Source organism: Phalacrocorax aristotelis, chromosome 17 (genome assembly GCF_949628215.1).
Source record: "Phalacrocorax aristotelis chromosome 17, bGulAri2.1, whole genome shotgun sequence".
NCBI lineage: Eukaryota > Metazoa > Chordata > Aves > Suliformes > Phalacrocoracidae > Phalacrocorax > Phalacrocorax aristotelis.
Window position 1 is genome coordinate 2893624 of NC_134292.1, and position 22034 is coordinate 2915657.

Here is a 22034-nt window from a genome sequence, read left to right on the forward strand (position 1 = left end):
AAACCTCAGATGCCTTCTCCAGGCACCCTTCTGAGCAATGGAGAGCAATCAGAGGGGCACCGAGGCCAAGGTTTCCCAAAATCTCGGTGTAGGCTTGCCAGCAGTGTGGGAGCTGGTGCCTCACCTCGCCTCTCCTCCCCTCGCTGGGGCGATAGCCTGGCTCCCCACAGCGCGCCCCTGCCCCTCAGTCCTGCCTTTGCCGCGGCATTGCTTTGAGCCTTGCTTCCAACTCACAGAGCAAAACAAGGGACACATCCAGCTATTTTCTGTCGGGTTAATGAGCTGCCTAAAGCTGCTGCAGTCATTTCACTCAGCTTACGGGGACCCACCGGAGGTCCCAGGCTCATGTTTGGCCCTGGTGAGGACGGTGCATTACAAACAGTAGAAGCGCATTGCTGTTAAAGCCTTTGTGAATCTCCAGAGAATAAATACTCATGGGATCAACTTCTTTATCATGCTCGCATTTAGAGGAGCAATCATGGCTTTACACAGCTATGGAGTGTCTCTTCAGTCACCAGGTAATGTGCGAGAGCAAAATGCATTTTCTTCTTGGAGAGTAGTTTAGACTTGGTTTTGCTTTGCTTGCTCTCCTTTCATATGCAAAAGTATCTCATTTACGATTGTTTTGGGGTTGTTTTGCAGAGGCATAGCTGGAACAACAACAATGAAATATATGAAGGGACAAGTAATAGCTGAAATCATTAAGTGGAAAAACAAAACTAAAATATGAATAAATAATTAGAGGGAAACGTCATGCCTTAGTGATATATTGCAGTGCTCTGCAGAGACACCCAGGCTAGCGTGGGCACTGGCAGTTGTTTAGCTGGGCTACATGCAATTTGGCCTGGACTAGCGGTCTGTTTCCTGGCAGAGCTCATTAGCTCGGGCTGGGTGTCCTCCGAACAGGCTCTTCTGTAGCTGTGCTCTGTGTGATGCTGCAGCGTTCAGGATAGAGGATGTCCGTGGTGGCCTAGTTGTCAGATCGACTTCAGCGTGGTAACTCATGATAGTTTCCTCCCACCATTATGTAAAGCAGCCGTGACCTATGCTCAACTTTTTCATGGTACCCAATGCCTTTACATAGCTGTACGTTTATATTATGCAAATGTTGACTTTAAAATGACTGATTTTTAGAAGCTCTACCAGTTGTCCTTTTAAACAGGAGGGAAAAATGAGGACTAAATCCTCTGTGTGTGAGTGTGTATGGGTAGGAGTGTAGAGATGGGGTTTCTGGAATGAAAAAACAAGGTCTCTAGGATCACCATGCGGTCCCGTACCAGTTGCACCTACAGTGCTGTAAAACCCCTCTGCTCCGCACGTGTGTGTATCCTCACCAGGGATACGTGCTGGGGAAGAGACAAATGGGTGTCCAGCACCTGCTGTGCTGCAGAGCTGTGTATGGGTTAGAAATGAAGACAGAGCAGTGGTGCAAGGGGTCAGCCCATAACATGCTAATGTTTGTAAGTGGGGAAACAAAGGTAGCGGAAGCAGGAGGGGAACGGGTTACCATATCTGCTGTGTGAAGACTTTTTCCTTAGCTGCTCCCCAAAAGATACGCTCCTGAATGTCTTCTTGGCTATCGCTGTTGACAATCTGGCAAATGCCCAAGAGCTGACGAAGGTAAGTACGAGATTTCTGTTTCTTCAAACTTACACCACAGCTGCTGGATCTAAAGCATGCGTTACTGACCCTTCCAGGCACCCTGAGACTTCCTCTAGAGCCTGGTCATGCGGTATCTCTGTTTACCAATTTCTGTTGCAGAGAGGGACCTGGAGGTTTATTATTGTTCAAGTTTGTTTCATTTCAGGCTTTTTTCAGTGAACTATTTCATGTTCTTCAGTTTCATTTTATCACAGAGTGGGCAGTAGGCATTGCTCATCTCGCTGTTGCATGGAGGTGCACAGGCATTCATCGCATTTGTTGTTTTCAAGAGCAGAGGCGAGGCAATTAACAGGTTTTGGCTGACTTGAAGCTTAGGAAAACACAGGTGCTGTATTGCTACTTTTGCTGCCTCGCACTAATGTTTCATACCTTGCTGAGTTTTGGGATGAATCGAAGAATTAACATTCTCCAATCAACTCTCTGGAAAACAACTTGCAGAGGCTATTGTGAATACTCAGTGAAGATGTTATAGTCTTCCTGCCTCTCATCAGGTGCAAGAGAAATCTGTGGTACCAGCCCAAGCACAGGCAGAAAGCCAGGTCCTGGCAAGAGTTGGAAACGACACCGATGTAACCCTACCGCATGCGCAATTTACAGCAGAGCATTCCCTACGGAGAAAAACTTACAGCCTCAGTATTGTGCGGGAAGGATTGCAAATGCTGCAGTTTGTATTCGTGTTATTACTTACTTTTGGCTTCTCGTTGTAGCACACTCAGTTGTATTTACAAGGCAGCATTAGATTTTTGTTTGCACATTTCTAGCTTGTTCTCACTGAGTGGGTAAAAACGTGCTCCCCCCACTGCTGCGCTGCTGCCGTCGCCGTGAGTCACGGTGAGCTGCTAATGGCAGAAGCACCACGATATCCACCTTAGCAGTTGTATTTTACAAGCTTTAGCTTATATACTCCTTATAGGGTAAGAGGACCACCAACCACGTGCTTATGCAGCAGCAGGCAAGGATGTTTTCTCTTTTTTGGAGCTGTAGAAAGGTGCATTAGTTCATGGATGCATGATGGGGACATAGATTTCTAGGAATTTCCTACTCCACTCCAGCTGCTGAAGAGCAAAGCAGCCATCGTTCCCAGTGAAAATCCACGTCTCTGTTGCAGCTCGGCTTGTCTTCATCAGCTCTCCTTTCCTGCTGTGGAGCTGCATGACTGGCTTCAGCTTCCAGTTTTGACTGGAGCCGTGTTTCCTGACAGCTGATGCCCAGCGCCGACTGTACATGAAGGCTGGTGGCTCCCGGGTGTATAAGAAATGTTCCTATGTCTCTGAGACCGTGTTCTGCACTCCCCTTCTCTAAGAATGCAGCTCAGGGCTGTGTTTAATGGCTTTCGGTGTGTTTGGGTTTTTTGGGTTGCTTTTTGGGGAAGCTTTTCCCTTAGAGCAGCTCCGCTGTTTCTGTTCTTTCCAAAGCCCACAGAGATCTCCAGCCTGGAGGCACGCATCTTCCCAGCCTGTTCAGGAGATTTACGGGCATCCCTTGCATGTGTTAAGAAAGAGGATCAAACCCAGCACAATTCTTAGATAATGAAGCTCATCCTACTCCTTTCTTAATCCTTTTAGTGCTTTCTTGTGAATATTTCAGCAGCTGACTGGAATGGTTAGAAACCTGACTTTGTTGGCGTTTATAAAGTATAATTAAATATTGATGGATTCAGCAGCATTGCCAAATCATGAAGCTTCTCAAGAAACTCTTTTTTGTTTTAATTTTATTTATAATCCCCCAAAATCACTAAGGCTTTCAAAAGAAGAGGAAAAAGATAAAAATAATTCACTTATATAGCATACCTGGAGAACGAGGGATTTATTGCTAAGTAAATATGATCATGCAAAACCAAAAATGGCCTGAAGATATAATTAAGTTACTCAGGAGTCAGTTGATCTCAGGAGACATTCTTGACATTTATGCTGTAAAACTAATCGAGATCAGTGGTACATGTAATGTGGGAAAAGCATAAGCACTTTGCAACTGCCTCTGTTTTGGAAAGACAGAAAGCTTTCCAGCTAACCTTCAGGACTGAAACATTTCAACCAATACTTCCACTTCTGGATGCTAATTTGGTCATCTTCTATCATGGTATTTGAGCGTTTCTTGGCAGCCTGAGCTGGGCCTTGTGACCTGTGACAGAAGTTATCAGAATTGTAACTATATTTAACTTAAGCTTGATCATCCAATGTCTGTTACAAAACTTACCAGCACTTTGGAATGACTCATTTTTTTTGAGGAAAAAAAGAATCACCTTCTTTGCTTTCAATCTATAAAGAATCTGTTCTCCAGCCTCCGCCCTTCCCTCCCCAGGTCTCTCTCTTCCTCTTCCTGTGCTGACTCTCCCTTACCCCTGATGTAAACTCTGCCAACATAATTTCTAGTGATTTCTCAGAACTGTCCTGAATCTCTTTGGTTGCCTACCCTCTAGTTTTTTCCCTGTATTGGCAAGTTTCTCTTCCTGTTTCCTTACTCAGAGCGGAATCTAAAATTGCCCCCCAAACCTGCTTTTAATATCTTGTCTCCGCTGACCATCCCACAATGTCTCCGGTGACACACAGCAGTTCTTTCTTCACCCTTGTTAAACTGGCATGGAGAGCTGCCACAAGCGACCCTAAAGCACAAGGTGTGTTCTCTGATCTCTGAGCACTGCCAGCAATCCCTGAGAAAGCAGTATAAAAACATGCCCTGTGGGATAGGAGGGATGCATGGATTCTATACAAAAATGTATTAAAAAGTTGATAAATCCCCAGAAGTAACGGACTGAAGGGAGTGACAAAAACAAGAATCTAAGAGCCATGAAGACCCTTCCTCCTCCTCCCCAGTGGAGAGGGCTTTAATTGGGTGAGCTTAATAAAGAACAGTCAGTGTTAACTCTGCACGTCATTATGGGCAGCACCGGAGATGGGTTTTACCATGTGATGAACTGTGTGGTTCAAATGAAGCTTTAGAGCTCTAGAAAACAGAAAGGAAACATAGAAGAGAGATGTCCCTATTGGCAGGGCCTCTGTCTGTGCTCACCCCTATATAACGGCGGTGGCAGTCGAGCTGCCAGAGCTGGGCAGTTGGTGGGAGGTGGGATGGGTGGGTGTTGCTGTAGCAGCTCAGAGCTGGCTTCACTCATGCACTGTCACACCCCGGTATGCTTCAAGCAGAACAATATGAGCCGGTGCCCCAGTGAGACCCCACAGTGTAAGCATCAGGCAAAAAAAGAATTAATTTTTGTAGTGATCTGCAATCTCTGGGTGGAAGGAGCTGGGTTTTTTTTATTTTTATTTTTTATTATCAAGCAGTCACCTGCTAAAGAGTGTGCTTGTTCTGAGTTAGGGATGGCTGCATTTTAATACAACAGATATTTTCTGCTGTTACTTTGAGATATCGAACCCAGCAGAATTACTGATGCACTGGGGAGAATGGAGTTGAAGCTACAAATTTTAAAGACATGGTAAAAACTGCACCTGGTGCTTTAGATACACAGAAAGGGAAATCAGCAGCCTTTCAATGTATGTGATTTTAGCACTGCTAGAGAGCCTTCAAGAGAAGAAACAACCTGAAGATACCTGTGGAATGAAAAGAAAACTTTAAAAGCCTTCTTATTTGGGGGCCTTAGTCCTCAAAAGATTCATATTCTGCAGGTACCCTTGATTTACAATAAGCTTCCAAATCCTTGATAAATTTATTAGAAGTTGGCAGCTGAGAAATATTGTCTTTGTATAATTGTTTAGCAGGGCTTTTTTTCATAGCCTGTCTCAGGTTCTTCATGCACTACAGTAGGAATTTCCTCATTACAGATTTGCTGCTATTTGGAAAGGGGAAAAAAACCACCAAAATCCAAACACTTTATTGGTAGCAGATATTTTTTATTAATTTCCTATAATTTTTTTTCTTTGAAAGGAGAAAAGGATAACAGTCTCAAAATGAGTTCAGTTTAAGCAAATAACACCAAACGCCAGAGCAAGGAATTGTTTATGCATATGGTATTCAGGATGGATAAATCTATATGACTTCCTATTTCAAAGCTAGATGTCTTACTGTCTGCTTTCATTATCTGAAGCATAACTCTCTCACAGCATTACCTTTGAAGAGCTGAGGTAGACGCGTGGCATTTCATAAAGTTTGACAGGAGAGTCTGTGACTGGTCTCGTCTTGACATGTGGTTATTCCTTGAATATGTGTGATGCTGACATTGCCAGCAGAGGGTCTGTTTGTCCTACCAGGATTTTACTATCTAGTTTGACTGGCTAGAAAGTTCAGAAGAAGGTTGACCCAGATGACCACTGAAGATGAACCGGGCTGTTTCTTTGCCTTTAGTCCTCATCTCATTTCTTAAGATCCTGTAGTTTGAATCTGAGCAGTATCTCTCTTGTTGTTGCACCAGGCAGGAGGAGTAAATCACAGTTATACTCTGCAGGAACTTGCAATGTCAATAGACATTGAAAATCCATGTGATCTGGGGATATACAGAAAGCATGAGCATAACCACCTTTCTGATCTGTGCTTCAGTCTACAGACTACTTTTTAATATTGCTCCTCCTTTCTGTTTTCACCCGGTAAGTCCTCAGTGATTCACCTGAAATGAGTGGAAATAGCTGGGCTAAAACTGGTGTGAGCAGGACCGGTCAAGGCCTGAAGCTTATTGTTTCAGGAAAGTCACATTGGCCAGAAGCCATGAAGGATTTAGGAGGCTGTCTCATACATTTCACTAGCACACGGGCTCCAGAGTGTATTAACAGAAGCAAGACTGAGCTAAACGGGGCTCACTTCTCCCCAGAAATGTCACACTTGTGGTCAGGTCTCTCCCTGCTCTGCCATAGTCTCCCACCTGAATGCTAAGTGATAAGAGGAGAGCCAAGAGAGGTAAGAAAGCTTTGCAAGGGAGATGTGTTCTTGGTAGAAATGCACTGAGCACTTGACCAAGCCTTGCATTTCTCATCTCGACCAGCTGTTGCTGGCACCAAAGCCCTACTCAGAGGTCCTTGCAAGAAGGTATGAAATTCTGCCTTATTTTAATGACTTTCCACTGTTCTCGCAGCGCGACAGCAACAGTCACGTATGACTCGTGCCTTTGGGAGCTCTGGTTATTGCCGTCACATGGCGCATGTTCTGATTTCTCTTGGTTTTCTGCACCAGGACGAGGAGGAGATGGAGGAAGCCACCAACCAAAAGCTCGCCCTGCAGAAGGCCAAGGAAGTGGCAGAAGTCAGCCCCATGTCTGCAGCGAACATTTCCATAGCCGCGTAAGCATTATTTTATTATTTGGGAACTTTATCATTTGGTTTCTGTTTTTCAGTGTCGATGTAAGTCTGTTCAAGTGCAGCATCCCATAGTACTCCGTGAGCCCTTTTTTACCATCGCTGTTACTGACAGGGCTTTAGGTTGACTGAACACTTCAGCGCTGATCGCTTAACCATGAATTTAATTAAGTATTTCTTTTAGTTTGTTTTTCTTTGTAATGCCTCATCTTTTGCCTTGCTATAAATAACTCTGTTTTAGAAGGGTTTTTTCAAGCTGTCCAAGGATAGATTTCACCAGGTGAAGTGTTAACATTTCACTTTGCATTTTTGATTACGAGAGGTATGTGTGCACATTCTGTATTAACTAGTCAATGATCTCTGCTTTGAGAGCTTAAGTGTAAAGGCACCCTGCTAAATACCAGACTGAAAAATATGCTTGAATGCTCTTTCTTTGCTCTTTGAAAGCATGCTGGGTCGAATAAAATCATGTATGTGAACAGTCACTGGTTTGTACGTAGAAACGTCAGTTTGCATCTTCAGAGGCAGGCTTTTCTGCAGGGATGCGGACATATGCACAGCCTCTGTGATATCAGTATCCTTGGAAAACGTTGCATTGGGGCCACCTTTTCCATATACACTGATCTAAACTGAAATGAAAAATTGTTGCGCAGGTGGAAATATTTGTCTGGATGTTGCTGAGGTCAGTGCAGAGTTCTGACCGCATGGGATTATGGGCCTGTGCTTGAGCCATGCCTACCTCGAATGGATTTACTTAAGAGTATGTTCTTCTTAAAGGTTCGTTTACATCTTCTGGAATTTTAGCGTCAGCACTTCCAGCATCAAAAAATTTGCTCATTCGTTTTACTGAGAGCTGCTAATATCTTTTCCCAGCTCCCTTTTGCAGGGGAGACCTCCAAAGGCTGGAGAAGCTCAAGCATGGGAAAAAGAAATTTCCCTTTCAGTTTTATTCCAAAGTATCTGAAATACAGCAGGATCCCTGTTCCTTCAGTGTGAATCTCTTGAGACCTTTGTTAGTAGGAGTTTAATCCACTACATGAAAGAAACTAGGCCAAATGGAGCCAGTGCATTACATGTGAAGGAAAAGAATATTATTACTTTGACTATTTTATTCTTCTTACCATTTTATTTTGCAATTACTGTTTTAATCAGCCCCTATTTATGCCATGTCTGTTTGTTCGTTTGGAATATAATCCTTTTCTTACAATGGTTTCCTGTCCAGTCTCAAAAAAAAATCAAATGAGGATATTTGCTCTTGTTCTTTGATTAATTTCCTGATACTGTTGTTTTAAAATGCAAGATCACGATGCTTATTTTCTTCTTCTTTTAATCAAAAGCATAGTGCATGTGAAGATTTCTTGAAACCAGAAAGAAAAAATCGCGGAACTAAGATTTCACACCACATTGTTGGTCGTTTGAAATAACCTTATTTCATGATTTTTCACCAGGCTTTCACCTGGTCTTCTATATCCCGGGGCCAGTTTTGTGACCACAATTGAAAGCGAGTACAAAATTGTATCTGCCCAGATCCCTACCTGCCACGTGTGTACAGGCAGATAATTAGGCTTATGACCGAACGTATTTGAAAGTGCAGTCGATCGCTTCCACACCTACTGACCATCATCAGGCATGCTGTGTGGGGGCCATCATCCAACAACCACCGCGTGGCTCCTCGTCGCCTCTGCTTTAGTGCCAGCAAGGCGCTCACAAGGCTGCTCACAAAGCTGGCAGGACTCCAGCTTGGAAAAAGAATGTGCTAAGGTCAATATGTTGACGACTGAGTGGATAATGATGTAGAGGAGACGGCAAGGGAGAAGTTAGAGGTTTTGTGAGAGAGAAATAGGTGTATGGATGGATTGCTGGCTGATGATCCAAAAGATAATTAATGAATGCATGGCAAAGTAATTTGTTTAATACATCAATACATCCATATCCATAGTGAACTCCGAAGGGGCTTAGCAGCTACAGCTTTCAGGTTTGCAGTGCCTGTTCCTTAGGTGTCCATTACATCCAGTAGGGCTGATGGTAGGGACCAATGTTTGGCAGCCAGGTGTACCCCGTTACTTCACTTCTTAGGGTCTTAAGATACAGAGTGGTCCTGAAGATGGAGCAGATGCCGTGTTGATGGCAAGACCTGTCAGATCCAACCTCTGAGGCAATTCAGAGCTGGACGTGCTGAGAATGAAAAAGTGCTGGGGGTGCTCAGAAATGGGATTTGTGGCATATGGGGAACATCACTGCGAAAAGCAACCGCCTGTAGGGCTTGGGCACCCCTAAGTGGGTGGTGATCTGGGGCTAGGAAAAACTGGGACTAAACTACCAAAGGCCTGCTGCAAAGGTGGGTCTGCCCCCTCAGTTTGTGTTTTTATATTCTCCTAAGGAATATATTCCCCTCATTTTAGAATTTGATTTTATTTTCTGAATGTATGAAAATGAATTTCTATAACAAGAGGCATCTCTAGCGTGGATCAGTGTTCTGAAAGCATCAATGTTTTCTCTACTTGCATCAGTCAAAACAGGTCTCTCGGGTGTTAGCAGAGGGCACCATGACTTGCGTTTCCTTGGTCATGATGTTCATTTTGCCTGCCTGCTTGTCCACCTCCCACAGAGGTGATAAAGCCAGCCCGGGCTGAGTCTGGTGAAAAGCCATGTCGGCTGTTCTGCTGTTTCACTGGCAAGGGGCTGCGCTTGCTGTTTTGCTTCTTTGCCTTGTCAGTCCTACATCAAGGACAGAGAGCGTGTATCGTCCCCTAAGCCTCCTTCCAGACCACTGCATACTCTGTAGCGTTGTGTCTGCTCCTCCAGCTCCAGCATCTTTCCTGTGCGAATACAGAGCCCACTCGTGGCTTGTTTCCTCCAGAGCCTGCAGTTTGCCTCCACCGCTTCTTCTGCTCTCCTCTGCCACTCAAGTCTCTCTTCATAACTGAGTTCCAGCAACTGTTCAATTTATTGCATCAGCTGGAAAGTGACATTTCCTAGGCATAAAAAGCTGGTTGTTTATTTAGCATGTCAGCCTGCTCGGAGGGTCCGAGGAGGGACCTTCACCTTTACGCGTGCAATAGGCTGCTTCATGAGCCACAGATTGTTTTGTGGTTGATAGATGGTGAAGCGCTACGGTGTTCTGGGGATCGGTTTTGATAATATGCTCATTACTGCAGTGGCGTCAAGATATCATCTGTCTTGCAACTGACTCAAAGTGCTTTATTACAATATTCTGCCTGCATTTGGTTTGTAGCTCCTACTTCATCCATCTCCCAGGATTTCTATGCTTTGTCTTCTGCCCCACCAAAAGGACTTAACGTGAACAGGTTTGTCCAACCACAGTTTGTTTTTTCACCTGGTGAACTCTATCCTGAGTGGGCCTTTTTGTTTTGTGGCTTTTCAGGATTAAAAGCTAGGATGGTTCGTTGTTTTTGTCATTGTTGCAATGTTTGGTTGAAAGCGAAATATCTGTTTAACATGTGTTATTGCATTTTAATTTGAGTCCATTGTTTCATTCTTATTTTTGTCATTTTGTTTGTTTGTTTTCTGTTTAGCATTTTCCTTGCTTTGTTGTTTCTGGAGGTGAGTTTCTGGGTTTGTTCGGTTTGCCCAGCATTGCCCTCTGTTTTGTACAACATTTAAACCACTCAGCCTCGTGAACTGAGCGACTGTACAGACCAACAGGTCTTCAGAGCAAACCATTGGTGCAGCTTCCTCGGCGGCAAGAACAGAGGAGGGGGGAAGGGGAATATTACCCAGGTGGTGGATGTGCAAAGCACTTTGTGATCCCACTGTAAAGGCACCAGTGGAAGGGTGAGCCATCAGGCTCATTTCTGTGGGTGACACAAAGACCCCAGCACAAACACAGGTTTATTTTCTGTATTTGCCTAACCTGAAGCCTGACCTTCCTGCGTTGGGGTTCCTCCTCCCCTTTTTCTATTCCAGCCAGAGATGCACCAATGGCACGTACAAAAGGGGCTGTGATAAGCACGCCCAGCCCAGCGCAGGCCAGCAGACCAGCTGGAGAGGACACAAGTAGTGGCTTGCCTGGAACCCAGAGCCCATGTATTTTCCAATGGCCCTTCTTTGCCTTTTCTTGGGAAAAGTCTTAAAACAACAATTGCAACAGCAAGCAAACGCTAAATCTGTAGGAACCTGCTAAGTAGTTATGCTGAAGTCTTGCTGAGTGAAACTTCTTGCATTTTGTTGCTTATGTTTTGGGTTTTTTTAATTCCATGGGGTAAAGCGTTGCAGTTGTAGCCAGACCCAAGGAAATTATTTAAGCATAGGGATCGGATGTGAGTTCTGGATGGGAGGAGAACTTCCCAGATGTTGTGGATGAAACTTGTAGAAAGAGGCAGAGACGGTTCATATAATGTGGGCAGCAGACACAGTCTATAGAATTGCCCGCTATCCTTTTTCAAAGTTACACATGTTTTCCCAGGACAACCTTCCAACCTCTAAAGACCTCTTCCTCTCTCCAGGCTCTGACTGGTTTCTGCTGGTCCCTCACATGGTTGTTCAAAGCAGTTTGCATTTTAGTTGCACGCCCACAGGTGCAAACTACCTGTCAACATCAGTTGACTGCTCATTAGAAAAGTGCCACGAGCAAACCCAGGTGTCACATCATTTCACAGTGACTTCTCAGAGGCGTCTGTCCCTTTTGTACAGGTTTGGGGATGAAGGGGGAAGTTGCTCTGTTTCTCCAGGACATTCTCCATCTCAGAGGCTTCATATTTTCCTTTTGTCTTTGGAATACTGTGGTCTGTTTCTAAATCCCTGTTGGGCTGTCGGTACCCAACAGGACCCAGCAAGAAGCGTGCCTGAACACCCAGCCCATGAAATGTCCTGTGTTGGGTGATATGTAGAATAGAAGAGGTATTTTTCCTCTTGCTGGTTTGTGATTTCTTTCCTTCCTTTTTTCCCCTGAAGTGTATGTGAGGTACTGTGATTCCTTTCGTTAGCTTACCTTTTTGCCCTTGCTGTTGGTGTAATGGTGACTCAGCTGCACCTATAGACACACTCTTGTACTCTGTCCCTCGTGGATGGTAAGTAGCAGCAAGTAAAGCTCAAGTACTTCTGTCATTTTGATTTGGAAAAGGAGGCTGTCTTTGCTTCGTGGCTTTACACCCTGCAGTTCCAGTGCAAAATTAGTCAAATTTATGGTTTCATGAAAGAAGACTCTGGCACTGGGAGCAAAGGAGCGAACCTGGAGCGCTCTGCAGGACTTGCATAATGTTGGCTGGCCAAGTTACAAGGATACTTGGCAGGATCAGGGAGCAGCCTCTGTCCTGCACTGCACCAAACGAGGCAGGGATAAACGCAAAGGTTCATTCGAGCCTCCTGCCGAGGGCTGTTGAGATCTGCTTTCAGCAATTAAAAGGAAAATTTCCACAGGTATTGCACAATGCTGGTGCTGACTCTCAGGTATATTAGGGCAGCCAGTACATTCTCCTCCATCGTGAGTTTTCTGCTTGTTTTGCCCAAGAAATTTCATACCTACACTTGAGGCATTTCTGCAGTCAAGGGCTTGTTATCTGCAGGAGTCTGTTAACATCCTGGGGGCTCGGGATCCAGCCAAAGAGAAAAGGGATCCCCAGCTTGAGAAACCTGGAAACAATGATTTCCCGGGCAAACAGGCAGGGCATGCCAACCCCCCTTTGACTCCTGCTCCCATTTCATTTGGCATGGTACAAATGCAGAAATACTGAAGTTTGGGCAAAATACCTTACCTGGCTGTTCAGCAGATTATTTGCTGTGAGCCAAACTATTATGACGCCTTTCATAATTTCTCTTATATTTGTTCCAGATTGCTTGACCTCTGGACTGTTGTGTTATATACGTTACCTGGGCTAACATTTCTCTTCAGAATAATCCATTAACTTTAAGTAAATGTAACTTAAAACTCTAGTTATACGATATCCAAAGAACATTAGATTTTAAGTGGACCTTCTGCCTTGCTAGTATTGATTGTTAACAGATTAAAACTCTCATGGAAGCAGAAGAAAAAAAGGTAAATTCAGGAGGTGAAGGGATTTGATTTTCAGTCTTGGGGAGCATCTTTTGGATGATGTAGTTTTATAAAAATTATTGTTTGTAATGGTGAAAATATTAGCGCCTCAAGCCAAGATCTGTAAAGATATTTAGAATCCTGTTTCCCTGTAAATTCCCTGCCAAAGGAAGAACAAACTCTTTTTCTGTGTAATTCAGCGATTTCCGTGTTTAGACCCCCGCCACGTATAACAGCGTTTGTACGAACACTGGATGGAGGAGAATCTACAAAATTACTTGTGAACTGAAACAAGTCCCATTCAATAATGTGTAAGCCCTGCCTAGGCTGCAGCAGACCTATGGTTTTTAGACACGGTGAGCCGTATTTGGATGGTGTGAGCTCAGGCACACCCCTGTGCCTGTCAGAGGAGAGAGGTAGGTGCCTCTGAAGGGCAAATCCGAGGCAGGGACTGAGCAGAAGCCACCTGGCACCAGCTGCGAGGGCTCAGGCGGATTTTGATTCTCTGGCTGTGGCCCAGGGTCCTCCCGCCAGCCCATGGTCTTCTCCATGCTAAGGTTTCTTCCTCGTGTCACAGGATAAGAGCGGGCATTAGCATCCTGCTCCCGCTTGGAAATACTTATTTGCAGCACAGCTGTAAAGGCAATCACCACCTTTCTACAAAGACCTCTGCCCTGAGGTCCTAAAGATGGCTTCTGCGGAGGACTTCCATTGTGTGAGTATAGCATATGGAGGCATAAAGTCCTAATATCATCATGTGGCTTTTGGTTCACCTTTTAATTTTTTTCCCTTTAGTTCTGTTTTTGATTCTTTGGTTGTTTCCCTGTTAACTAGAAGATGGTGTGTCTGTGGCTTCCACACTTTCTGAAGCTTGCCTGGTCTCCTACCAAGATGCACGCTGCAGTCTGCATTCAATAGGACACAGCCTGTATGAGTCTCCTCCCAATGTCTTCTCTTCTCTTCTTTTTTTTTTTATTTTCTCACTTTTTGTTTTCTTTGTTTGTTTTGTTTTTGCATGTGCAGTTTTGTAAAGCAAACTCGAGGTACTGTATCTCGCAGCTCGTCAGTCTCCAGCGTAAATTCACCGTGAGTTGCTCTCTGTTACGATATTCAGTAAATGGATTTATGATATATATCGCCATATTTATAAACCTCCCTCTTTCCCCTTCTCCTGATGCCTTCAGTCCCCCCTTGTTTTTTCCAAAAATCATTCCCATCATTGTGGAAAGCCTCCAGACCAACATACGGTGGAAGGACTGGAAGGTGTGCGACATTGCCATATAATGCTTGTGATTTGATCGTGAGCAACTCTGTAGTGTTTCACACATTGACTGTGATTTCCCCCCCCCTTCCTTCCGTTGTTTTTCTCCCATCCCCTTAATTATTTCCCTTTGTTCCTTCCTTAACTATTTTCCCCCTCCTCGCCCCTGCCCTCATTTGATGGTTCGTCTTGTTCTTACTTGTATTTTTGTTCTCTGTGTTTATTATGTGCTGGGCTGATGGCTTTGATGTTCCACCAGTGTTTGCGCTTATGGTTCAATAGGAGAACAGGGGCCCGCTGTGAGTGCACTCTGTAAGTGACAGCTGGAGGAGGACTTTAATAGAAACTTCTGGAAACAGGGCCCAAGTGAGACCAAATTGGAAAACTCTGCATAAACATCCTTGGGAAACATACTCATGAGCGCTCTGGCTACGCCTGTGCTCTGTAGCCTTCCTGAGCTGGAGCTTAAAGCTACAGATACTGTGAATACGAGGCACTCGGCAAGCTCCTATGTACCTGTGGCAGAGCTTTCATTCACTCCATGCACTTCCTAACAAACAAACCTTGCCGGCTTTGCTGTGAATCACGGGTGCGTTTTGACACTAATGCAGGTTTGTAGAAGACGCCATTCTTCCCTGCCGACTAATACAACAAAACTTGTCATCAGCTTCTCATCAACCCATCTTAGTGTCTTTGCTTTCGGTTATACTTTTACCGTTTGATGTTATCTTTCTCCTTTAATGCTTTTGGAGAGACAAGTAAGTGCAATTCAAACACATGTGGGTTTGTTCTTACGTGCTCCATAGCAGGTACCAAAGGCATGGTGAAGCAAAGGAGATTTTTCCACCAGCTTCATGACCTCTTCCTTTTTCCTTGGGTGTTTTGGGGGTCTTTGCCCACTGGTGGATCTTAGACATGTTCGTATTAGAAATATGTTGATATGATGTGTGAGCTGAGCTTCTGTGACCAACACTGAACTTTTGCGACTAGCAAAAGTAGGTGTTCCATGACTGTGCTGAGGTCTGAGATCTCACACGGTTGGGACAGTGAAAATTCAGGGAGTAGACTAGACCAAGGCAGATGTTGGCTTATTTCTTCCAATGGATTTCCTGGCTGCTGGGAGTCTTTACAGGCAGAAAGGGGTGGAGAGAAGTCTGTTGCCCTTTGGGTCACTCTTACCCTGCCTTAGCCCTGGCAGGAGACAGGGGATGGTTAAAGGTGGTGATGGAGGAGAGGTGCTGCCGAGTTGCCTTCCCCCCAACACTTGAATTCAATCCACTAGAAGTTGCACCAAACCGGTCTCAGGCAATGTTTGCGCAATGAGGAATAAAGCCTGAAAGAAGCAGAATTTGGCCCCTTTTCCAAACTTCCAGAGACGGAGCTTCCTTCTAGAAAGATGACATCAAATTGCAGATACTAAAGCCCCTTTGGAAGAATTACCCACGCTGGGAGGTGTTTGCCTTTGAGGTCTGTTGCTACCTCCCCACCAGCAACAGAGATGGTATAATAGAGGCTTCTTTTGCTGATATGACTCACATCTGTTCTCTGAATAGAATAAATTTTTTACTGCAAAAAGCTGTAACGGAGGATTCTCATCCTCTTTAACATTTCTATGCACCGTCTGGGCAGTAATTTGTAACTTCCTGTGCAAACCAGGACCATTTTCGACAGATGAGCTGAGTGTGCATTTTCTCCTCTGTGGGTATCTAAAAAGCATTTCCCCAGCAAAATTCCCTGTTCTGATTAAATAAATGACTAGACCCCATAACAGTGTGCAATATATAAAAGCAGCACCCATCACAGAGCATCAGTAACGCAACACCGCCCCGAAGTGTAAAGACATCTGAAGGTCTCATTTACTCTGTATGAATGTCATCTTTAGAAATATGATTTTTATTTTAAATTCAAATGAATAAACTAGAACAACTCCTTTTAGGGACGTGCAGGTGCTGTGGACTCCCATTCCCTGGATTAATATTAGTATAGGTTCAGGATGCCCTTATATCCCTCTTTCTACTCCCTGTGAGTGCTGTTGCTGTAATTATTCTGCAAGATGAGTTGTCTAATTTTTGTACACAGACAAAAGTTGAACAGTTATCTACTAATCTAAAAGAGCTTTTAAAAGGTGTAAAAAAAAAAAAAAAAAAAAAAAAATCCCGGTCCCCTTTTTTCCCTTAGGTTGCTCCAACAACATAAAATATCATGTCCCTTTAATATCAGTAAGAACCAGGATCTGCAAAACCATGGTCAACTGTTCTGAAAGAATGAAACTTATTAAAAAATCTTTTGAGATACAGAGGGTTGGGGTTTTTTCCCATATTCTTTCTTTGATTATTTTTCTAAAAAAGAAATAAAATAAAATTCTAAATTGGTAAGAAACTAAGAACAAAATCCTGGAGCTGGTTCCTTGAAAATAAATTTAAAAAAAAAATTTTAAAAAAATCAAGCTGAGTCATTTTCTTGTGCTAATTCCAGGCTTTCGTGCTGTAACAGATTTGTAATACAAGCAATGAAAGCAGTATGAAATCCATTTTTAATTCACAGAGGAGAGGTAATTACATAGAGATATGCTCTATTTCTTTAAGTAGATCAGCATTTATCTAAAATACAAACGGAAATTGGCAACTAATTTATACGTACCTACGTGAGGACACAGAGATAACTGAATAGTTATGTTGTATTTTTCCAATAGTATGTGTTTAAGAGTGATGGGATGTTGAATTTTCATATGAAGCCTTCTTATACTGCAATGACCGATGAGATCCAAAACGATGCATTTGGGAACTTGAGGTGTTCTTTGTACAGCTATTGTTTATTGTTTATTACTAATAGGATCCAGAGGTGTCAATCACCGCTTGGACTTTAAAAATGATGTGCTCCTATGGCATTTTCTAGAACGGTAAATAAAGCAAAAGCCAATGTTTCACAAGCTGGGAATTTTTTTTGCCAGAAGCGCTGAACACCTGCACCCGCCACAGATATTTTTTTTTTTTCCAGAACAAAACCTGGTTTTATTTGAGAAGCTCTTTCCCACCCCAACCACCACAGCATGTCTCTGCTGCATCCATCCAGCTGCAGACAAGCTGAGAGCGTGCAGAGGGAAATGAAAATCTTAAATATCATCTACCAGGATGAATTGGTCATTTACCATCCAAGGACCCAAATCGTTCTTGATCTCTATCGCTTGCGTTTGAATATTCACTCTCTGGGCCATCTGCTTTACTTCCAGTCTCATAGTGCAAAAAAAAAAAAAAAAGTGGGCTGTGACTTCATTCCCTGAAGTGTTTTGTCTTGGTTTTTATCAAAAGCCTGGAGCTCTCGGTGGGACTTTGGCCGTAACAGAGTCTGGTCTGGGCCATTGCAGTGAAACTGCAAAACGCCTTCTGGAGAGTGTGGCGTGAACACTTCAGAGGAGAAAAATAACTTAAAGTAAAAGTAATTTGACTGGATTTTAGGAGAACTTAATGGTTCCACAGAATTAACCTCAGTGTGTTTTTTGTTAAATCGGGCCACAGTGATGTGGCTTTTAACTTTCATTTTTTCATTTTTTTGTTTTATTTTTAACTCTCTCACCCTGTTATTTATTACTGAGGATGCAATTACTTGATCACCAATTCATAACCAAAGTACCGAACAAATCTTGAGGTCTGAAAAGGGATCTTGTGGGTAATGATAGCAATATAGCTTGAGACAGGAGGAATATTTTCTGGCATTTTCTTGAGATCAGAATGTGCATAAAGCTAAGCCTCACCTTTACACTTCTGGGATTAGTATGTGATATACTTTTACCAAAACCAATTAGAAAATTTGTCTTATGAGAGAAGTAGGAAGCAGCAGGAAGGATGGTGAGTTACGGTTGAGCAAAATAATGCTGTCCTTGTGAAAAAGCTCAAGCTTGAAAGCAGTGAAGCTCTTGCTACGTTAGCACCAGGAGGCTTGGGCTTGGGTGAACTGTGCATCACTTCAGAGTTGTACAAAAACAAGTGTCACAGCTGTCTTCAAACTCTAAGCAGCAGCATATAATGATGTCTGCTGCTCTTAAGTGGCCTTGGACACCTCACGGGAGCGGTAACTAAACCCTAGAGCTTTGCTAACTTTTGTTCGGATACACACCTTGGAAACTTTCTGGCGCTACGTTGGCCACGGGCACCAGCCGAAGGGCTTGCAGCGGCCGAGCTGTGCATGCCCTTGCGCTCAGCGGCTCCCAGATGACCTGCAGTGGGGCTCGCCTCGGTCCCCCTCTGGCATCTCAGCTTCTTCCTCCTGCTGAGACCAGTTACCTGTGGTCAGCACGTCCTCTACCTGCAGTTCTCCGAGTTCTCTAGGAGAGCAGGTAAAGGGAGTGGAAATTCAATCCACTCACAAGAGGATGACAATATGCACTAAACGCAAAACGTGGCACGTAGTGAACTTTCTTGATCTAAGAAGTTGGCACCTACGATAGTTTGAAAGGCATTTCAAATTTCAGTGGCAAGTTTCTGAACATAAGCGTGTGATATTTGGCCAGTCTTATATCAGGCTTAGACCACATTCAAAATGGAGAGTTTCTAGTTAATGGACGTTAGGAGAAATATTACGAAAGGAACTGCTTTCTTTCGGAGAAACTGCAGTATCAAAAATTCTGATAGGTAAAAACAAAGTCAAATTCGAGGAAAAATATGGGAAGAGACTGGGCAGCGCTTTCTGCAGCAGCCCCCGGTGACGGCGTCTCCGTGAGCGCTGCTGCAGCCCCTCACGGGGAGAGCACAGCGCGCCCCCCCGGAGAGCTCAGGCGGGGGATGGAGCTCATAAAGAAGAAAAGGTGCTAAAGCACCCAAGCGGCAACTGCCAGGGTCGCTGGCAAAGCAAATTTAAACACCAGTGGTGAGTTCATATGAAAGAAAATTTTTTTATCAAGCCAAGGAGAGGCAAAACGTTCTGCTGTGTGCGTGCCTACCCCAAATTAAAATGCCTCATTGTATTTTCCAAGTGGAAAATTGAAACGTGGAGAGCTTCTCCAAGTTTATGAACAGAAAATAGTATTTTAACGAAAAGGGGTGTTTTGCATTAAATTTTTTTGTTGGAAGTGTATTTTAATAAGGAATTCACTTTAATCTGTAATCAGAACATATTCTTTCATACCCACAATCTAATATGTAGGTATTTTTAACATCAAATTATTATGTTCATAGTCAGCTTCCATTCATTATTTACTAAAGCAAAATTTTAAGGATTGCATTTATGTAGCTGATTAAACCGGTAGTTCTGGGAAGCAAAGTGCCATTAACTGGAGCAGTGTTTTAAAAGGTTATGATGACAAAATCTTTAACTGTTAAGGAATACCCTAAGATTAGAATATGACTAAAAATACCCTTTCCTTTCTTGAACAATGTACACAGTGACTGCTTGCATTTTTTATTTATACCAATATGAGTCACTGATTCATTAATATGAATTTTATTTGATTCTGCAAGAGTTGTGTGGTTTTCTTTCTAGCCACAGGCAGGAATTGTTTGATTGCTGGCTTCTTAATCCAAGCAAAACCAGTGGAGCTACGCAGAGAAGCACGTGAGCAGTAGTATCTGCTACAATACTTCAAGCCTAGAGGACCTGAAAACTGAGTATGTTGCCAGTAACCTTCAGAGAGTTCGAAATATTCTGTAGACAGAAAATAGGGATGGGAAGTAATTGTAAAGAAAGTGAATTAACATTAATCTTTGTACTACGCCTGTAAATCAGAAGAGGTTATTGCACTTTTCTTAATGGATTCAGAAAGATTTTAAGAAATGAACAGGGAACAGGATTTCAGATAAGGAGCTGGCTTTATAAACAGATGGTTTTCTCTCGTGGAAAAAATATTTGTTATCACAAAGGCTCATTTTTTAAATCAGTTTGGACAAGTCATGCCTATGCTGCGCCATACGATGCCTGAGCCGTACATGGTGTGTGTCTGCCCCAGTTCATGCAGCCTTCAGTAACCAACTGGACCAAACGCTGGAGGAAGCAGAGGAAATGATTTTGTCCTGTCTATGTTTTTTCCATCTCTTCTGCAGTTCTTCGTGCGTGCATAGGCACCGCATCCTCCTACGCAAGCAGTCGGAGTGAAACTGTGTTTTGTTTTAAGGTGGTGTCCCTGTTGTGCCATAAACAAGTTCAAAAGCTCTCCTCTGCAAAGCAGTTCAGCAGAGCAACAGGAGAGGAGAGGCTGTCACAGGTGCTGTGGGAGCTTGTAGAAAGCAAGAGTCAGATAAATTTAATTGGACAAGCAGGCGACACATTCCCTCCAGTTGCTGCCGCTTTGGCTCTGAAAACCCTAAACACTGTCCCCAGAGGGACCAACCTGCTCGGCTGCTTTGCTCCCATTTTCGCAGCAGGCTTTATGCGCATTGTCACTTCCTCCTGATGTTCTTGACTGCTTTGAATACGATAACGAGCTTGCAGGCAGGCTCCGCATTTTCCTGATGGTGTTTTTACTGCAATATTTTCTGATAATTTTTTTTGATGTACCTTTTCACGTAGAAAGAAGAAAGGATGCAGTCATTACTTCTGAACCTCCTGCTCTTTGACTTGTTAGTAACCGAAGCCAGTGGGCGGCTGTGTGTTCTGGTCTTTTGGCAATCGGCTCCGATACTTGTGTCAATGTTAAGACTGCATCTCTTTTCTAGATGCTGAGGAATTCGAGTCTGTAATGTCAGTGTCTGTTTTAAGGAAGGGATTTTTAGCAAGCTAGGCTTAGTTAATATGTGCATTACTTGGTTCCTCCAGGTTCTCAGTGGTGTAGGTACCTGGCAGCACCTTCCAGTTAGCCATGAGTGAAGTACAGAGGAAGCTTTATCACCTCAGAGCTAATTTAAAGGCTGATTGATGTTCTTGGCGAGACTGGAACACAACTGAAAAAACCCTCCTGAAGTGATACATCTTGTGCCAGAGCCAGAGGCTCTGAGTGTCTCCTCTGCACTGTGTGACTACCAGCTCTGAATCCTCCACCTTCCTCCTCACCACATCCAGTCTGATTTAGATTTTCTTTATATCTTGGCTTTGATGGGCTCAGCGCAGGCATGGGCGGAGAGGCTGTGTCCATGACAGCTGCCTGATAATTTATTGTGTATTTTACTTTGGAGAACCTCTGCAGGGAGGCTGGGGCTTTGCATCCCACCCCCGCGCAATGCCCGTCCCATGGAAATGGAGCACAGGGTGGTGGATGGGGAGCAGGCAGTTGTGCTCGTCTCCCTGCTCTTGGTTTGTAGATAAATTGAAGGCTTCAGTCAGTGTAAGGGCAGTTTCCCAACACTAACTCATTATTACTGGTTACCCCTTCAGCGTTCCCAGCTTGCTCTGGCTGTTCAAAACACAAAACAGAAGCTGGTCCCCACCACAAGGACTTTCATTAGGAAGTGAGAAGTGTCCCCTAAGAACAAATGCTCTTGGAGGCCTGCACTGCGGCGGCGCTCGGGGAGCTCAGACATCGCGTACGCATCCCTAAGCTGCTTTGTTTCCCCGAGCCTGTGTGCTAAAGAGGAGATTAGTTTTTGTAGCCCAGTTTGGTTTAGCAGATCTAGATCAGGAGTGCTGCAGAGCAAGGCACCCCATCCCTCCTGGAGGATGGCAGGACATCCCAGGATGCCTGCCTCAGGCAGCTCAGCCTCCCTGTGCCCATCAGTGAAGAGCTGCAAACGCAGAGCACGTGGCTTCTCATGGGAAACCCTTGTATGAGGGGGCAGGTCTGGGCAGTCAGAGGGCTTGTGTGTTATTAATTCCTTCTGATACCAAGTAAATCTGCTAATGAGCAACAGCATTTCAGTCTTTCATAATGTTGAACCAAAAAGAAATTACAGGTTATTGCCTGCTCTGATAAGGCTGTTCATCCTTGTGCCAGGCGTCACTAGGACAGCTTGGGGGG

General features: G+C 44.0%; 1 protein-coding gene across 1 annotated transcript in view; it reads left to right on the plus strand.

Annotated features, from left to right (window-relative positions):
• Positions 1-22034, plus strand: part of CACNA1B (calcium voltage-gated channel subunit alpha1 B) — a 303786-nt gene that overhangs the window by 196340 nt on the left and 85412 nt on the right. The window contains exons 18-19 of the mRNA XM_075111828.1: positions 1553-1620; positions 6781-6887. Coding sequence (XP_074967929.1) covers positions 1553-1620; positions 6781-6887 — 175 coding nt within the window. The remainder of the gene's footprint in view (positions 1-1552; positions 1621-6780; positions 6888-22034) is intronic.